At 35.5% G+C, this 18,609-nt stretch overlaps 1 protein-coding gene across 1 annotated transcript; it reads left to right on the top strand.

Annotated features, from left to right (window-relative positions):
- Window positions 1-5,272: 5,272 nt before the first annotated feature.
- ppk27 (pickpocket 27) lies at window positions 5,273-15,337 on the top strand. Its single transcript, XM_073973512.1, has 7 exons — window positions 5,273-5,545; window positions 13,385-13,591; window positions 13,696-13,998; window positions 14,059-14,534; window positions 14,768-14,948; window positions 15,016-15,128; window positions 15,189-15,337. Exons 1-7 carry the CDS (start codon window positions 5,406-5,408, stop codon window positions 15,311-15,313), a joined length of 1,545 nt encoding a protein of 514 aa, XP_073829613.1. The 5' UTR covers window positions 5,273-5,405; the 3' UTR covers window positions 15,314-15,337.
- The last annotated feature ends 3,272 nt before the right edge of the window (window positions 15,338-18,609 follow it).

The following is an 18,609-nucleotide window of genomic DNA, read 5'->3' as shown; positions in this document are numbered from 1 at the left end:
TATTGTTGTGAGCAGGACACAAAGACTAAATAAGGTACAATATTTCTGATTCCGATTAAATCTATCTTCCAAAGTTTGGACCAAATTGGATGCTAGTATTAATGTGGATATAGTAAATTTTTGACTTGAGGAAACCTTCTAAATTCTATTCCACTAAGAGATTGAATCTTCTTCCGCGTGTCGAGCACGGTATGACAGCAATTATAGAGCTTTTTTTTGACTGTAATAGTACGTAAATCTAGCTTGGGCGGATATAACCACCTGTAAAAATTGTATGATGTCTTTCTGCTGTTTCGAACTTACGCCAGTTTTGTTCAATGCAATTTGGCTTATCTTCTCATCAGCGGCTCCTTACGTGAGATGTCAATATTTTTGTCAAACGTAGCCCTTTTTGTGGGGACCACCGTGGTGCAATGGTTAGCACGTCCGCCTTGCACTCAGAAGGTCTGCGGTTTGAATCGCAGGCCAAGCATCATCAAAACACTTTTCAACGGTGGCAAAATTCCCCTTAGTAATGCTGGCGACATTTCCTTAGTATTTAAGCCATGAAAAACTTCTCTACAAGTGGTGTCGTAAGACACGCCGTTCGGACTCGGCAATAAAAAGTAAAAGGTCCCATATTATTGAGCCAGTATGAATCGGCGTGCACTCATTGATATGAGGGAAGTCTCCCTTGTCCCTTCGGGGATGTTGTGGAAACATATGTATGTATGTAGCCCTTTTTGTTCTGATTCCGATTTACAGTAGAACTTCTCTATAACGTGGTTGGGGACAGAAAATTATTACGTTATATAGAAAATTCGTTAAAGAGATATTATTTTGTTTGAAATTCCCACTTGTACCCTAAAAACAACTTCGATATGGAGAAGTAATTGTTACAGGGAAGTTCGTTATAGAGAAGTTCAAGTATATAGCCCATGTCCCGAAAAATTATACCCTCAAAGTTCAGAAGAAAGCCTTAAACCCCATATGAGGTTCTACTTTGAGTGTAAAAACTAGTCAAAGAAATCTTAATTCGTAGCAATGTTTGGCATCTTTCCATAACAGAAAGTCTCAAATTTCGGCCAAGGGCAGGCAGTTGATTTGTTGCTGCAATTTTGCTAACAATTACACTATGGATGAGTGATCAAAAATCTTCGTCATATTGTTTGTCCCGTGTTATCTACGACCCGCCTTTTCGAAGTAGACATATGGGGTTTGGCGTAGACCTTATGAATACCAACCAGAAATTTCGTAAGTCATACAGAATCATTTTGCGATCGCGAATCGGTTTCGAGATTATGATTCAGATTTGAGAGTCTCTTGATTAAGTTGTCGAGGGTTTTATTGGTCAACGTTGAGAGAGTTTTAAATATAATTATTTATGTGGACATTGTGTCCCTGCACAATTTGACTGTGTTTGGTGTAAAATCCGGACTCACGAATATTATCCTAGATGGTTGGAACTAGAAGATTCAGATGTTTTAGACGCGATATATTGTTGGCCCGTTCGACAAATTTTCATTTTGTGGTGCGAATTTTCGTAATATTTTTTTATTCCAGTCCAATTCACATAATGCCCTTTGGTCTATATTGGTCCACTCCAGGCACTGGCGTTAGCGTTAGCGATTACAAGGGGTTAATACTGACCAAGATAGATTCCAAATTTCCATAGCTTCTAACCAAAATCGTTAGTCATAAAAACTCTGTATTTTGACCTTTACCGCACAAAGCTCTTTAGGCTCTTACTAATACTTCCCGAGAACCCCTGTGGTCTCCAACCATAGTTGTGTTTCTCTCTAATAAATTTATGATATTTTTGTGGCATAAAATATTTGACCCTTTTACTTCTCTCACAAAAGGTCTATACTTTGAGTATATGTGGTATCTGTCCATATTTAGATCTACCTCCTTTACAAACGCTCAAAATTTTCTATATTTCAGGACGTGTTTATTCCCCGATATAAAAAAAATCCTAGAATCACCTACTTAGTCCATAATTACATTAGGCCATTTTCCTTGCGGCAATTGTCAGTTTGTTGGTGAGAGAGGGTGTTGAAAGCCAAAGTTTTCATAGGAGGGATTGTGAACTATTTTATGGAAAGATATTTTTTCGCGTAGTGTCCGGAGGCTTACTAGATTCCAATTTAAAAATAACCATAGCGCTCCTATAACTTCTAAATTAATCAACAAATGTTCGAAATCTTATATTCGTATATTCCGTGTTGTAGTTTACTTCTGGTACAACAGCTTAAGACTTAATCATGGATCGTTTTAAAATTTCACCGCATGTCGATGTGATGTCTAATACAATCAATTATTTTTCTCGGGACTTCATATTTTTCTCGGGACATAAGAAACCCTAAGTCCCGGAAAGTCAATTCAATTTTGTATTAACAACCCTGAGGTCAAACAATCTCCGACGAGAAAATATTTGTTGGCCTTGTAACCAAACAAAAATGTAGGTCTATGTAGCTTTATACACAAATTCTTGGGCTCATCATTTCAATTATAAACCTTAGCAGCCAAACCGTCATCCAAAGATACAATTGTGGTGCCCTCAGTAAGAATTCTTATTGTTTTTGTAGTAAAAAACAAACTTAAATGTTTCCCATAAAATTATACACAACAACATTCCCTTAATCTTAAATTTTTATGTGTGATCATGTAACTAACGTAATAGACTAGGATTATTTTCCTAACAAATAGCAGACGCTCCTTCTTTAATTAACAAAACACTTGAAAGTTCATCTTTTATAAATTAACAACAACAATAAAGAAACGAAAAGCAAAAAAGTATTAGTGAGAAATCTTTTAACAATTTTACTATTTAAGTAGAATTAGAAAAAATATCAACAAATTTAAAACCACAAAATCATGAATCGGCATACATATAAAATATGTTAAAATATATAAGATGTTTTAATCTCAATAGTGTCCTCCTGTTTTATTTTTTGTGTTAAATATTTGTTTTAAACAAAAACTACTTCCACGCCTCAGTTACATATGACCACTATTTGCTTTCTTCTTTCTTTAAAATAAACGATACTTTATCTCGTTAATGTCTATTACATCAAAGTGAAAAAAGTCTCCATAAATCAAATCTTAACCTAATGTATTTATTGTATTTTTCATCGTTTTATATTTTTGTATTTATTTTTTTGCTATTTTAAAATTAATTAGTCCTTATGTGTAATGTATGTATGTACATGTTTTACAACAATTGCATATGTTTTATACGTATTTTTAAACATTCCATTAAACACTGTTTCAATTCACACACATGTTTTGTTTTTCCTTTTTATTATTTGTTTCTTCCTTTTTTGTCCTAAGAAATGTGAAACACTCAAATAGTGATGTCTAGATTGTAGAACAATAAAAATAAATAGGGAAACATTGAAGATCCTTTATACATATATCAAACCATTTGTCATTTTGTAAACAAGAACATTGTCATTAGCAAAACATCTTCATTATTATGTTTCATAACTTTGTTATACGAAAAAATGCTACATAAAGAACTAAAAAACTTACAATATTTTCTAAAAACAAAAGAATAAGCATGTGTCTTATAGTTCTGTAAGAGAAATACAATAAAAAACTATAAAATATTAAAAATTGAGTTATTGTTGTTTTAGGGATCGTTGTGAATTTTTTAATGGAAGGTAAGAAATATTTTGTCATGGACCTCCACCTCAACAAACATGTATTATTTAAAGAATATTTTTTTCAAGGACCTCCATCCAAATAAACGTGGATTTTTTAAACAATATTTTTTTAATAGACGCCCACTTCAATAAACTTCTATTTTTAAAGAATATTTTTTAATTGGCGTCCACCTCAATAAACGAGAATTTTTCAAAAATTATGTTTTCATGACGTTGATTTTTCAAAAAATATTTTTTTATGGACGTGGGCTTTAAAAAAAATATTATGCACGTGGATTTTTATAAAATATTTTTTCATGGACCTGGATATTTTATAAAATATTTTTCATGGACGTAGATTTTTATAAAATATATTTTCATGGTCGTGGATTATTATAAAATATATTTTCATGGACCTGGATTTTTATAAAATATTTTTAGATGGACGTGGATTTTTATAAAATATTTTTTCATGGACCTGGATTTTTATAAAATATTTTTAGATGGACGTGGATTTTTATAAAATATTTTTTCATGGACGTGGATTTTTATAAAATATTTTTTCATAGACGTGGATTTTTATAAAATATTTTTTCATGGACGTGGATTTTTATAAAACATTTTTTCATGGACGTGGATTTTTATAAAATATTTTTTCATGAACGTGGATTTTTATAAAATATTTTTCATTGACGGGGATTTTTTAAAAAAATATTTTTTTCATGGACGTGGATTTTTATAAAATATTTTTCATGGACGTGGATTTTTATAAAATATTTTTTTATGGACGCGGATTTTTTAAAAAAATATTTTTTATGGACGTGGATTTTTTAAAAAAATATTTTTTTATGGACGTGGATTTTTTAAAAAAAATATTTTTTATGGACGTGGATTTTTATAAAATATTTTTTTCATGGACGTGGATTTTATAAAAAATATTTTTTCATGGACTTTGATTTTTATAAAATATTTTTTCATGGACGAGGATTTTTAGAAAATATTTTTTCATGGACGTAGATTTTTATAAAATATGTTTTCACGGACGTGGATTTTTATAAAATATTTATTCATGGACGTGGATTTCTATAAAATATTTTTTTCATGGACGTGGATTTTTATAAAATATTTTTAAATGGACGTGGATTTTTATAAAATATTTTTTCATGGACGTGGATTTTTATAAAATATTTTTTCATGGACATGGATTTTTATAAAATAATTTTTCATGGACTTGGAGTTTTAAAAAACATTTTTTCATGGATCACTAGCCAAGTAAACGTGAATTTTTTGATTACCACCAGGCAATGCATACCATAGCAGTACGTTGGCACCCGCCCAACAACAACTCTTGCACAAAAATCTTCCCTTTCCAGCAAAATCAAGAAACATTTGTGTTCACAAACGCCCCTTAAATTATTTTTCAATTATTACCTCCGATTAGAATCTTAACAAGCCAAAAATTCGCCATCCCCCAAAATTAAGGTTTCATGCCAACAAGGTTGGTGTTGACAGTCTGCACCTGTATTCCTCAAAGGCGAAAAGCAACCATTAACGGCGGCATTAGTAATCGCAGTGGTAATAGTACTGTAGTAGCCTTAAAAACAGTGTCAACGCTTTTGGTGACATTTCGGATACACTTATTAGACTCTTGCAGTTTGTTTCTCTGCTAATGCACTTTCTTTACAACAACAACAAACATTGCATTTGAGTTATTGTGTTTTTGTTTTTTTCGTGTAACGAATCGATCGAAGTGACAAAAGTTTAATAAACTTTACGAAAATGCCAGCACCGCCATCATCTTCAGGCTCAGCTTCAATTTTCTATGAAGCTGCCAAAGAGACATTGGTTGAATATTTCCAAAAAACAAGTCTCAATGGTTTTGGCCTTTTGTATTATATACGACGGCGAAAGTATCAAAGGTAGGTAATGCGCTTCTTGGTAAGTATGTAAGTATTTTCAGATGGAATGGACAACGACAACCCGTTCGGTTGGATTGACATGGAAGAATTTATGAAATATGTTGTGCAATAATAAATTGTCATCAATCAGATAGTTGACGTTTTTCGGTGTTGAGTTCAATTGTCGATTTATGTGAAATAATGCAATTATGGGATTAAAGTTCATTGGCGTTAATTAAAGAGTAAATACTTTGGGGAGTTGTACAAATGATGGGTGAAAGGTTTAAATTTTTAGATTTTTAAATAAGTGAAATCTTATATTGGCTTAGGAGACATACACCACCATATGCATACACTTTTAAAATTAATTTTATATAATTTACCTGATGAGAGTATAGGCCGATTATTTCTCTTAAATGGTACTACAGAGATTTGGCTTTTTTAAATAATATTTTTTCATCGAACTTTACCTCAATAAATGTGTTTTTTTAAGAATATTTTTTCATCAATATTTACATCAATAAACGTGGATTTTTTAAGAATATTTTCTCATCGACCTCGGCCTCAATAAACGTCGATTTTTATACCCTCAGCTTTTAGGCTAAAGAGGGTATTTACACTTTGATACGACCAAAAATGTGCCTCATCGAAATAAAGGTTTTAGACCCCAAGTATGTTTGTACGATATCCGTTTCAGACAATTTTGAGTAGATCTAGCAATGTCCGTCCGTCTGTCTGTCTGGCAGGCTGGTGCGCACGATAACTCTCGAACGAATTAATCGATTCGGTATCGAAATATTTTGTCCAGATTCGATTTAAGTTCGAAGATGGGCCATATAGGTCCAATCCTTCAGGTACCTCCCCCACAAATGTTCAAAAATTGTCGCAAAACTTGTGCGCACGATAACTCTTGTAGGGAATAACCGGTTTGGTCCATACTTTGCACATCGTGCAATTTCTACCAAACTTAGATGACACACAAAATTTCGGAAAAGTTCAGTTTAGGACCTGGTCTCGAATCGCTTTGATTTTTGTTTACGCAAGTTGTATTCGCTGTCCTCTATACGACGCTGTAAGTTTCATTAGGGGCAAGTCCATACTTCCTGAGAAAATAGCCTGAAAGTTACAAAAAACCCTATGACACCGTGTGTAGTGGTTGGAGCGCAACATAACTCTCGAACGGATTTTGGACCGAATCAGCAGGTCCAAAATTTGGCTTTCGTAATATTTTGTCCAAACTTAGTTCAGGTTTAAGGAAAGTTCGAAAATGTTCGGAAAATCTGTGCGTACGATAACTCTTGAAAAGAGTAACCGATTTGGTCCATACATTGCACATTATGAAATTTCTACCAGACTTAGATGAGGTTCCAATATGGACTCAATCGGTAAACTCCTTCGAGTACCACCCACACAAAATTTCGGAAAAGTTCAGTTTAGGACCTGCTCTCGAATCGCCTTGGTTTTTGTTGTAACATTTTGTATTCACTGTCCCCTATACGAAGGTACAAGTTTCCTTAGGGCAAGTCCATACTTCCTGAAAAATAGCCTGAAAGTTGAAAAACAAACCCTATGACAGCATGTTTTTGGGTGGAAGCGCAAGATAATTCTCGAACGAAAATGCCGATTCCGGCCAAAATTTGGCATCCATAATATTGTTTCCAAACTTAGTTTAAGTTCGTAGATAAGCCATATCGGTCCACTCCTTCAGGTACCTACCCCACAAAAGTTCAAAAATATTCGGAAAAATTGTGCACACGATAACTCTTGATGGGAGTGACCGATTTGGTCCATACTTTACACATTCTCATAATATCTACCAGATATAGATCAGGTTCGAATATGGAATATGGAGTGGACAAATATCCACTCCATCCCGTACCTCCCACACAAAATTTTGGATAAGTTCACTTTAAGACCTGCTATTGAATCACTTTGATTTTTGTTGAAGCAACTTACATTCGCTGCCTCAATTACGATGGTAAAAGTTGTTGCAGGGGCAAGTCCATATTTCTTGAGAAAACAGTCCGAAGGGTGTAAAAACCCCCTATGGCACCCCCATGGTCTATGTCGGTCCATTCCTTTAAGTACCTTTTCCGCAAAATTTTTGAACTTTAATCCTAATCAACATTTTTTGTCGGTTCAAAATTTTGAAACCCCCTAAATACATAAGTTTTTCTTGTGAAAAAAGTGTTTCAATTTGCACAGGCTGAGGGTATATCTCTGTCGGCAAAGCCGACTGATACTTTTTAACTTGTTTTTTTCTTAATCTATGTACCAAAAATCATTGATGTAGTATCAACAATTTTTTTTTGATTTTTTTGAAATGGAAAAGACAATTTTATACATTTTTCCTGATATACACTTTCATACGGGCAAAATGTGCCTCATCGAAATAATGGTTTTAGACCCCAAGTATGTTTGGACAAAATGTGTTTCAGACAATTTGAAGTCGATTTAGCAATGTCCGCCGTCTGTCTGTCTGTCCGTCTGTCTGGCTGGCTGGTGCGCACGATAACTCTCGAATGGATGAACCGATTTGGTCCGAAATTTGGCTTTCGCAATATTTTGTCCAAGCTTAGTTTAAGTTCGAAGATGGATTATATCGGTCCACTCCTTCCGGTACCTCTCCCACAAATGTTCGAAAATGTTGGGAAAATTTGTGCGCACGATAACTCTTGAAGGGAGTAACCGATTTGGTCCATACTTTGCACATAGTGAAATTTCTACCAGACTTAGATGAGGTTCCAATATGGACTCAATCGGTCCACTCCTTCGGGTACATCCCACACAAAATTTCGGATAAGTTCAGATTAGGACCTGCTCTCGAATCGCTTCGACTTTTGTTGCAACAAATTGCATTCACTGCCCTCCATACGACGGTACAAATTTCATCAGGTGCAAGTCCATACTTCCTGAGAAAATAGCCTGAAAGATGCAAAAAGCCACTATGGCACCGTGAGTAGTGGTTGGAGCGCAAGATAACTCTTGAATGGATTTGCCGATTCGGTCCACAATTTCGCCTTCGACCTTTGTCTAAACATAATTTTAATTCGAAGATAAGCCATATCGGTCCACTCCTTCAGTTACCTCCCCCACAAAAGTTCAAAAATGTTCGGAAAAATTGTGCGCACGATAACTCTTGAAGGGAGTGACCGATTTAATCCATACTTTTCACATCCTAATATATCTACCAGATATAGATCAGGTTCGAATATGGACTATATTTGTTTACTTTTACACAAAATTTCGAATAAGTTCACTTTAAAACCTGCTCTCGAATCACTTTGATTTTTATTCAAGCGATTTGCATTCGCTACCTCCATTACGACGGTAAAGGTTTTTTTCAGGGGCATGTCCATATTTCTTGGGAATACAGCCCGAAAGGTGTAAACAAAAACCCTATGTCACCATATGTGGCTGTCGAAGAGCACGATAACTCTCGAACTGTTCTACCGATTTGGTCCAACATTGGGTCTTCGTCATATTATATCCCAACTTATTTTCATGGGGCAATACTGGTCCACAACTTCCGGCCCCTAAAATGCTATGACGATATCACTTGAATGGGGCAACCAATTTGGTCCAAACTTTGGATCTCCTTATATTTTGTCAAAATTTAGTTTAACTTCTAAAATGGCCCATATCGGTCCTCTCTAAGGGTACCTCACCCACAAAAGTTCAACATTTGTGTCTTAGTGCAGTTAACTCCTAATCCAGATTTTTGTCGGCAAGTTCAAAAGGACCACAAGACCTTAAATACATTCGATCTGTCCGTAGGTGAAAGTTTCACTTCACATTGGCTGAGGGTATGTATCTGTCGGCAAAGCCGACTGACACTTTTTACTTGTTTTAACGAATATTTTCAACTCAGTAAAGATATTTTTCATCGATCTCCACCTCAATAAACGTGGATTTTTTAAAGAATATTTTTCATCGACCTCCACCTCAATAAACGCGGGTTTTTAAAGAATATAAAGTGGCTAAATCATCTGACGAGTTGTAACATTGAAGCCAGAATAACAGTACGTTCAGACTATGATGGATTTATCAGAACCAGTCGATATTTGATTGTTACGACAGAAGCACGGACTCAATCGATACCCAGCAAAATGTTCGATGCCAAAGATGTCATTCAATCATGGGTGCAAGTGATCTGGCATGTCATCTTTTTAGCATCTTCATCGATGCATTTTATATGAGCGTGGACCCCAAAAGATGCTGTTCATTTTTGGATCCAAAGCATGTCATTTACACCAATGCTTTGACATGTCATTTTCACCAATGCTTTGGCATGTCATTTCTACCAATGCTTTGGCATGTCATTTTCACCAACCCTTTACAATGACATTATCATAACGACGAGATTTTTATCAACGTTGGTTGTAAATAATTAGTCTCTTATTTTTAGAAAAATGTGTATAAATAAAAACACAAAATTCATCTCTATTGGATCGATGGAATGGGTTCAAATGCTGATGAAAAGATCGGATCTATCACGACTTCCTTTGCATTGGTTCAAATGCTAATGAAAAGATCTGATCTTTTCATTAGTATTTTAATAATTATAATAATTTTTTTTATAAAGGGATTTGACTTTTCATATTCGATCAGCTGGTGTGATACCACTACCTGGTAGTTCTGCAATGGTTCAGTGGAATCAAGGCATATTTATAGAAGGTAGAAGTGACAATCAGCTGGATTTTTACTTTTTTTTTTTTGTAAATTTGGTTTTCAAAATGTAATAGGGTCTACTCATTAAATTTGAAACTTCCAAATTTGCTACGATGAAATACATACTTGTTTTCCCACGACAGTTCTGAATGCTTTTTAATTACATTTCGATTCAAATTTGTTCTATTTTAGAGGATTTTCAAAATGTATTTATAGCTTTGTTCCTTTACTTTTTTAATGGTAAGGGAGGTAGAAGAGAAAAGTGTCAAAATTGCTCTCTCATGAACATTTTTAACAGAAAAGTAAAGGAACGGAAAAATGGAAGATCTGGCAACAATGTCAAAAAGAAATATAAAAAAATCAATTTTCGTCTTTTATTTCACAGTTTTTAATTTAGTTTTGTCAGCGTTCGACTTTTTCTTCTGTTCTTCTGTTCTTCGTCCATTTTCTTTTTCATTGTGAAATAATCGTCAAACAAAAGTCGAAAAATCAGTTGTACCTGCAGAAATTTTGCTGGTAGCCTGTGGTAGAAGAGAAAGCCATTTTCAATCTCTCCCCACTCTCACTCTCTTAAAAATTGCTTCCAGTTTTGCACACTTTTCGGGGTTGAGGAACGCTTTGCAGGTTAAAAATGGTAACCTCAGGTAAGTAAAGGAACACAGCTTACGTTTTTCATGAGAAAATTTTAAGAACGACCCTATTATTCAATATTTTCTTTGATATTTAATTTTCTATAACAACAATGTTGTTTTTGTAAATTTGTTAGTTGTTGTAATTCTTGCATATACCTTATATGGATATGTCTGGGGTGGAATTATTTTTTGATGAAAATGTAGAGGACATGACATCTATTAGAAGGAATTTGAGGGACAAGTCGAATCCATTGGAATTGCCATCTATACTGTAAGTTGAAGATGATGTTGGGTAGATCTGTATAATCAGTAAATTATTTTAGGTTTAAGGCGTATTTTCGATTGCCAAAGGATGCCGTAGTTAACATTTTGGAAACCTTAAAGGATGACAGATCAACAGCAATACCCCCATGGCAATGATTACAACAATTGCATGGCTCTATCTACATTGTCGAACGTATTGAAGGAAGTTGTCCACTTGATGAAGGACAAATTGGATCGTTTCGAAGTTGCCGGAGGAGGAAAAAAGACCAAACAAAAATCATTTTTATTCAAAAACGAAATTCCCTGGTGGTGTAGACGGCTGTAAAGATGGAACCCATGTCCACATTGGATTTGCACTCCATTTTTTTTAATTTTTAATATATCGTGCAAATAATCAACAATTGTTAAGAAAATGTTTTTTTCCTTTCAATTTTACTTCTTGTTTCTCGAAAATATTCAATGCAACTGAAAATAACTGGTTGCTGAAAAATAGCCGGTTCGTCAACTGAGATTCGCAACTTCAGTTGAAGGTTGCCATACATAAAGTAATTTTGACAACTGACAACTCCACTCAACGATTGCTATCGATAATCGACCCGCAAATTTCATCCATTTCCTTCGATTAGATATTGGGAACACATCCTTCAAAATACCGAAAATCGGGAGATACGGTTCTATGGGGGCTATATGAAGGTGTGGACCTATGCCGACATATTTCAGATGGAAAGATTTATACCCCCAACGAAGACTTAATATTAAATTTCATCCATTTCAGTGGGATATTAAAGCACAACCTTTAAAATACCGAAAATCGGGAGGTACAGTTATATGGAAGCTATCACAGTTTATACAGTTGGCCATTCAGAGTTCTGTTAACAACATTTGACAAGAAACATAATAGATTGTTCATTATTATGATTTGATTTCCTTTGTATTTTATGTATTTGACAGCAAACTAAATAGTCAGGGCTAACTAGTTTGGGCTGAATGGCCAACTGTATAAACTGTGGAAGCTATATGAAGGCGTTGACCAATACCTACAAACTTCAGTTGGAAAGATGTATACCCACAAATTTCGGTGGAATATTGAGGCAATAACATTTAATATACCGAAAATCGGGAGAAACCGTTCTATGGAGGCTATATGAAGACCTGTACCAACAGAATTCCAGTAGAAAGACTTACATTCCCAGCGAAGTGTAAGTACCAAATTTCAGGCATTTCGGTGGGATATTAAGACCATTACCTTTAAAATAAAGAATATCGGGAGATACGGTTCTACGGGGGCTATGTGAAGACGTGGACCTATGCCGACATAGAAGACGTGGAAAGTTGTATACCTCCAGCGAAGACTTTATACTAAATCTCAGCCATTAGGTGTGATAATGAGGCTAAAACCTTTAAAATACCGAAAATCGGGAGGTACCGTTCTATGGGGGCTACATCAAACGTACACTGATAAAGCCAATTTTCAGTACCAAACATTAACAACTTCTATATCAAATTACAAAAATTGCAAGGTCTATCTTGATTTCAACAGACAGACGGATGTGGTTATATCGACTTAGAATTTTATGCTGACCAAGAATATATCAAAGACATTGAACTGTAAAGACTGGAAAAGATAATGCATAATGCACTAATGTTTATGAAACAAAGTATATAAACATTTTACCAACAACAGGGGTATGTTAATGATAAAATTAAAGAGCAATTCGGCTTATACAAGTTGTAGGAAAGCAAAAAGTTGGACTCAGAATTGTATTCCATAGCAGTTTCCAGTTCATTGAATATGAACTTGGCGGTTAAAAACGCTTGAAATGGTTAACTACTTAACAGAATGTTGTTATCATATCGTAGCAACAGAGCTTAACTCCATCTATTGAAAAATGTTAACAATTGTGTTTTCCAATCTTTATGAATTTAAATCTTTGAATATATACTTCATAGGGTCTCCGACGAATATGTCAATGTGTTACAAACGGAATGACAAATTTAATTATACCCTCCATATTATGGTGGAGGGTATAAAAATAAAAATAATTTTGGGCGTGAGGTTTTTTTTCGAATCACCTTATATGTAAGATATTATCTAATCTTAAAATAAAAATTCATCGAAATATGATACATCGACGTATAGGGGAGCCTCCTAAGTGTTAATTTTTAAGACATTTTGTTTGGAATATTTTACTCACAATAGTTCATATTTTGTCCATTGGGTGCAGGGATATGCAATTAAAAAAAAAAAAATCATCACCACAACAAAATTTGTATCAATTGCTTTTACTTTCAGACTTTTCTGGTTTATGTTTATTGTGATGGGTGTGTCATTTGCAACGTATGTCTGCATCTCAACAATGGCTTCATTTCTGGCCGAACCCACTGTAACCACACTTGATCCGCAAGAGCATAGTATATGGGAAGTACCCTTTCCCTCAATTGCCGTTTGCAGTCACAATAAGCTCAGTCGAAGTGCTATGAGACAATTTGCTCAAAATATGTAAGTAAAGCCAACACAAATACTTCTTCAGAAAATTGTGTATGGCTAGAGTACGAAGACTTTTGTGTGTCACTGTAAAATTAAACCCCCCAAATTCTTTGTAGATCCCGCGGTTCTTTGGATTTGAATTTCTACGATTATTGGCTGGATAAATTGAAACTATTTGCCGGATTCTTTAATACCGATTCAATTGATTTTGATGAAGCTCAAAATTTACAAAATCTGCTCGATAGGATGGGCAGCAAGCCGTTTAATGTGGGCAAGGTTTTAAGGAGATTGGCGCCCAAATGTGAGGATTTATTAATGGAATGTTATTGGGATGGCCAGGCCATTAGTTGTGAGGAGGAATTTCAATTGGTGGCCTTCACTAGAGGTCTTTGCTGCGTCTTCAACTACCAATATAAGAGGTAAGGAGGGAAAAATATATTTCTTCTTATTTAAACTGCCTTTAAATTCTACCTATTTAGAACTGAAGAGAGTTATTTTTATATCAATCGCACTGGTGCCGATATGGGTTTAGTCCTTCTACTAAATGCCACCAACAAGGATTATTTTTATGCCGATGACAGCTTAACAGGATTTACGATAGAAATATTTGGTAGACAGCAAATACCCGATTCCTCTACTGGACATGTTGGTATGGTTCAGGTTGATGCTGGCGACGACATCGACATACGACTTAAATTAGTGTCACAAATTACCACCAATGAAGCTAAAAGTCATCCGGTGGCAAAACGTGGCTGTTATTTTCCCAACGAAGATATAGGAGATGCCCATGGTCAGGCTGGTTGTCTGATGAATTGTAAAATTCGTAGCATAGTATCGTTATGTAATTGTATACCGTTTTATGCCTTTGAAGATGGTGTGGAGCATAACAATGATAGTGAGTCAGGACAGGTGCAATGTTCTTTGGCCCATACCGAATGTTTGGAAAGATATCGAAGTAAGTTTTTAGATTCTGGTGTAAATTGCAAGCAGAGAAAATATATTGTAGGAGCAATCATATTCTGAAACCTAAATAGCGTATTTCAAAAATCTGAAAATACATATTGTTGTTGCAACCATATATTTAGTGTCAGCCACCATACATATTGCACCATATATTGTTGCACCAACAATATATATTTGAAAAATTTGTTCCTACAGTACTGTACTTAGCTGTTCCCCCTTTTTCAGTTACTTGGCAGACCTATAAACCGCCCGCAGAGAATTTGAATCAACATTTACAAGCTGAACTTATAGACTCGTTAAGTTGTCCAGAGTGCTTGCCTCTGTGCACATATTATCGTTACAACTTTTACAAGGCCAAGAGTAGTCTAAAGGATAACTATGATTCTCCGGATAATATTAAATTTATGTAAGTTTGAATATAAATCTAATCCTTCCATTTAACTTATTAAATTTTTTACCCGTTTTTATTTCAGCAACTCTGTTCCTAAAACCTCCAAAGATATAAGTTTGGTAAAAATATATTATCCCACAGCTTATGGTACCCGCTACCAGAAGAATGTGCTTTATAATTGGTATCAAATTTTGTGTACGTTTTTTTATTTTATTTTTCTAATAAAATCGAATTAATTAATGTCTCCAATTTCAGCAAACATTGGCGGTGTAATTGGCATCTGTATGGGTTGCTCTTTGATAAGTGGTTTCGAAATTATTTATTTCGGTTTTATACGTTTGACGGAAAATTTTATGAAACTTCGTTCAAACAGACTATGAAATGAGGGGGAAGTGTCCGTAAACCATTGGAATAGTGTTGTTCATCAATTCGAAGTAATAAAATAATTTGTTGCACTTGAAATTTTAAAAATGTAAATGTTGTGAATAAGAAATGCAAAAATAAAAACAAGTGTCTTAAACACTTAGCAAGTTTTTTAAGTGTCTTGTACATCTTCTTTGAGATCGTTGCTCTCCCTCATTCGGTGAGGAAAAGACAATCGGTTGGTTGATAAGGGTTGAAAACATCACTTAATGTAATTGAGTACACAAGTGGCAAGTGATACTTATACTTATTTCTTTAGTGGAAAGAGACACTTAAGGCCTGGGTACATAAGCTGCCTCGCCTGCTTGCCTTGCTTTCCAGCTTAATTTCTGACATAACAAAAATAAAAGAATAATGAAGAAAAGGGCAACCTAGTTCGAAAATGGCTCGGCCTTCTTTATTTCTTTATTTTGCGTTATGTCAGAAATGAAGCAGGAAAGCAAGGCAACCTGGCGGAGCAGCTTATATACTCAGACCTTTATACTTGTTTTTTGGTAAATGGCTCATGAGTGTCGAAATCAGCTACTTACAAATTTTTCTGACCCCCACCGATGACTAAATGCCAACTACCATCTATTTCGGTAGGCCATAGAGGACACAACGATAAAAATACAAAAAATCAGGACGTACCCTTATATGTGGGCTATGTCAAATAGTGGCCCCGTACTGATAATTATGTTTTGGAATGTTTCCTATACTAAATACCAAATTTCATTCATTTCGGTTTGATAATGAAGCTGAAAGCAAAATACCATTCTATGGGGGCTATATGAAGACGTTGACCTATACCTACAAATTATGGTGAATAGTTTTATACCCCCAACGCATACCAAATTTCAGCCATTCCGGTGGGATATTGTGTTCACAATCTTTCTAAATAACGAAAATCGGAAGGTACTGTTCTGTAGGGGCTGTATCAAAACGTGGACCTGTACCCACAATTCTCTTCTCTAATATTTTAAACCCTCATCGAAGACTTAATACAAAATTTCACCCATTTCGGTTTGATAATACCGAAAATCCTGTGGTACTGCTCCATGGAGACTATATGAAAACGTGGACCTCTACCGACAAATTTCAGGTTGAAAGCTGTATACCCCCAACGGAGACTAAACCAAATTTCAGTAATTTTGGTGGGATATTGAGGCTATAACCTTCGAAATACCGAAAATCGGAAATACCAACAAACTTCAGGTGAAAAGTTTTATATCTCCAACGAAGACTAAATACGAAATTTCAGGCCGAATTATCGTATAAGAATAATCCCCTTTGTATCATGATTCAAAAATTCTGCAAACTGGATTTGTTTCCTTCAAAAAATCGGGAGACAGGGGTTTAGGTGGGCAGCGTATAGTGTCGTCCCAGCTCACATGCAAGGGACATGTTGGGTATCAAGAATTGAATTAGGTTAAAATCACTCGTGTTCGCCTTGGAGCTGCTCACGCTCAAGGCGGTAACACCCAAGGAGGTACGGCATCGACTACAGCATCATGTACCGGCAAAAACTGCGTCTTCCTCATGAAGACGATACACTGGTGTCATGAGATGGCACCCTGTTGCAGTCCTCAGTGCGGCACTCTGGTAAGTAGAGCTAACATTCGCATTCCACACTGGGGCCAATTGCTTTGTAAGAGGTCAGCAAGGTTTCCCAGCAAAATGTTCAATGCCAAAGATGATATTCAATCATGGGTGCAAGTGATCTGGCATGTCATGTTTTTAGCAATGAATTTTATATGAGCGTGGATCCCAAAAGATGCTATTTGGATCCAAAGCATGTCATTCCGTTCGAGAGTTATCTGGCGCTCCAACCACTACATAAGGTGTCATAGGGGCTTTTTGCACCTTTCCGGCCATTCTCTCAGGAAGTATGGACTTGCCCCTGATGAAACTTGTTCCGTCGTATGGGGAGAAGTGAATACAAGTAAACAAACAAAAAAACATTGTTCCACAACATCCCATACGGGACAAGGGAGACTTCTCTCATATCAATGAGTGCACCCCGATTCATATTTAGCTCAATGATATGGGACCTACTGTTTATCGCCGAGTCCGAACGGCGTGTCTTAAGACACCACTTATGGAGAAGTTTTTCAAGGCTGAAATACTCAGGAAATGTCGCCAACATTACTGAGGGGTATTTTGCCACCGTTGAAAAACGTTTGATGTTGCCTGGCCGAGGAATCGAACCCCCGACCTTCTGCGTGCAAGGCGGGCGTGCATACCATTGCACCACGGTGGCACCCAAGTGAATACAAGTTGCTGCAAAAAAAAATCAAAGCGATTCGAGAGCAGGTCCTAAACTGAACTTATCCGAAATTTTGTGTGGGAGGTACCCGAAGGAGTGGGCCGATCGAGTCCATATTGGAACCTTATCTAAGTCTGGTAGAAATTTCACGACGTGCAAAGTATGGACCAAATCGGTTACTCCCTTCAAGAGTTATCGTGCCCACAAATTTTCCGAACTTTTTGGAAATTTTGTGGGGGAGGTGCCGAAAGTAGTAGACCGATATGGCGCATGTTTGAACCGAATCGTGCGCTCCAGCCAGCCAGACAGACAAACGGACGGACATTGTTCAGTCGACTCCAAACACATTTCGTCCAAACATACTTGGGGTCTAAAACCATTATTTCGATGAGGCACATTTTGCTCGTATGAAAGTGTATATCAGGAATATTGTCAATTATTTCATATTCCATTTCAGAAAAAACGGATAATTTTTTTTGCGCTACATCAACGATTTTTGATATGTAGGTTAAGAAAAAAATTGTCAGTACGAATCTGGTCGCGAGCCAATTTTTGGTTGTTGCGGACAAAAGTTATGGCGCTTTTATTTCGCTTTTTAAGAAAGAAAATATTATAAAAACGCTAATTATTTTAATATGCACAATTGTTACAAAAAAGTTCTCTCGAAGTGACTTCAGCGAGTAGATTGCATAATACCTGCAAAATGTTACACAGAATTCGCGGAATGATAAATTATTGATAAATTATTGAATATAAGTCAACTTTTTTCAAAATTAAGGCCAATTTAGTGGTCATAAAATTACATAAAAATTTGTTGTGGATCTAAACTTCACGGCAAATCAAATGAGACTACAATCGTACAGATTGGTGTTATAGTTTTGATGTTACAGCCAAAATAATCACATATTTTGGTCAAAAAAGAATTTTTTATTTGACAACATATTTTTTCACATGCATTATGTAGTAGAAAATATTGGAAAAATCTATAGAAATATTTCCTTAGTTTTG

This window comes from Musca autumnalis, unplaced genomic scaffold (assembly GCF_047663935.1).
Source record: "Musca autumnalis isolate F117 unplaced genomic scaffold, ASM4766393v1 scaffold_3, whole genome shotgun sequence".
Lineage (NCBI taxonomy): Eukaryota > Metazoa > Arthropoda > Insecta > Diptera > Muscidae > Musca > Musca autumnalis.
The sequence above is the reverse complement of the archived record's forward strand: the minus strand, read 5'-3'. Positions and strand labels throughout refer to the sequence as shown.

Coding starts and splice junctions, on each gene's coding strand:
- ppk27 (XM_073973512.1), top strand. CDS start 5,406: ATGCCAGCACCGCCATCATCTTCAGGCTCAGCTTCAATTTTCTATGAA. Junction 13,999..14,058: donor TTCAACTACCAATATAAGAG/GTAAGGAGGGAA, acceptor CTACCTATTTAG/AACTGAAGAGAGTTATTTTT. Junction 14,949..15,015: donor CCGGATAATATTAAATTTAT/GTAAGTTTGAAT, acceptor TTTTTATTTCAG/CAACTCTGTTCCTAAAACCT.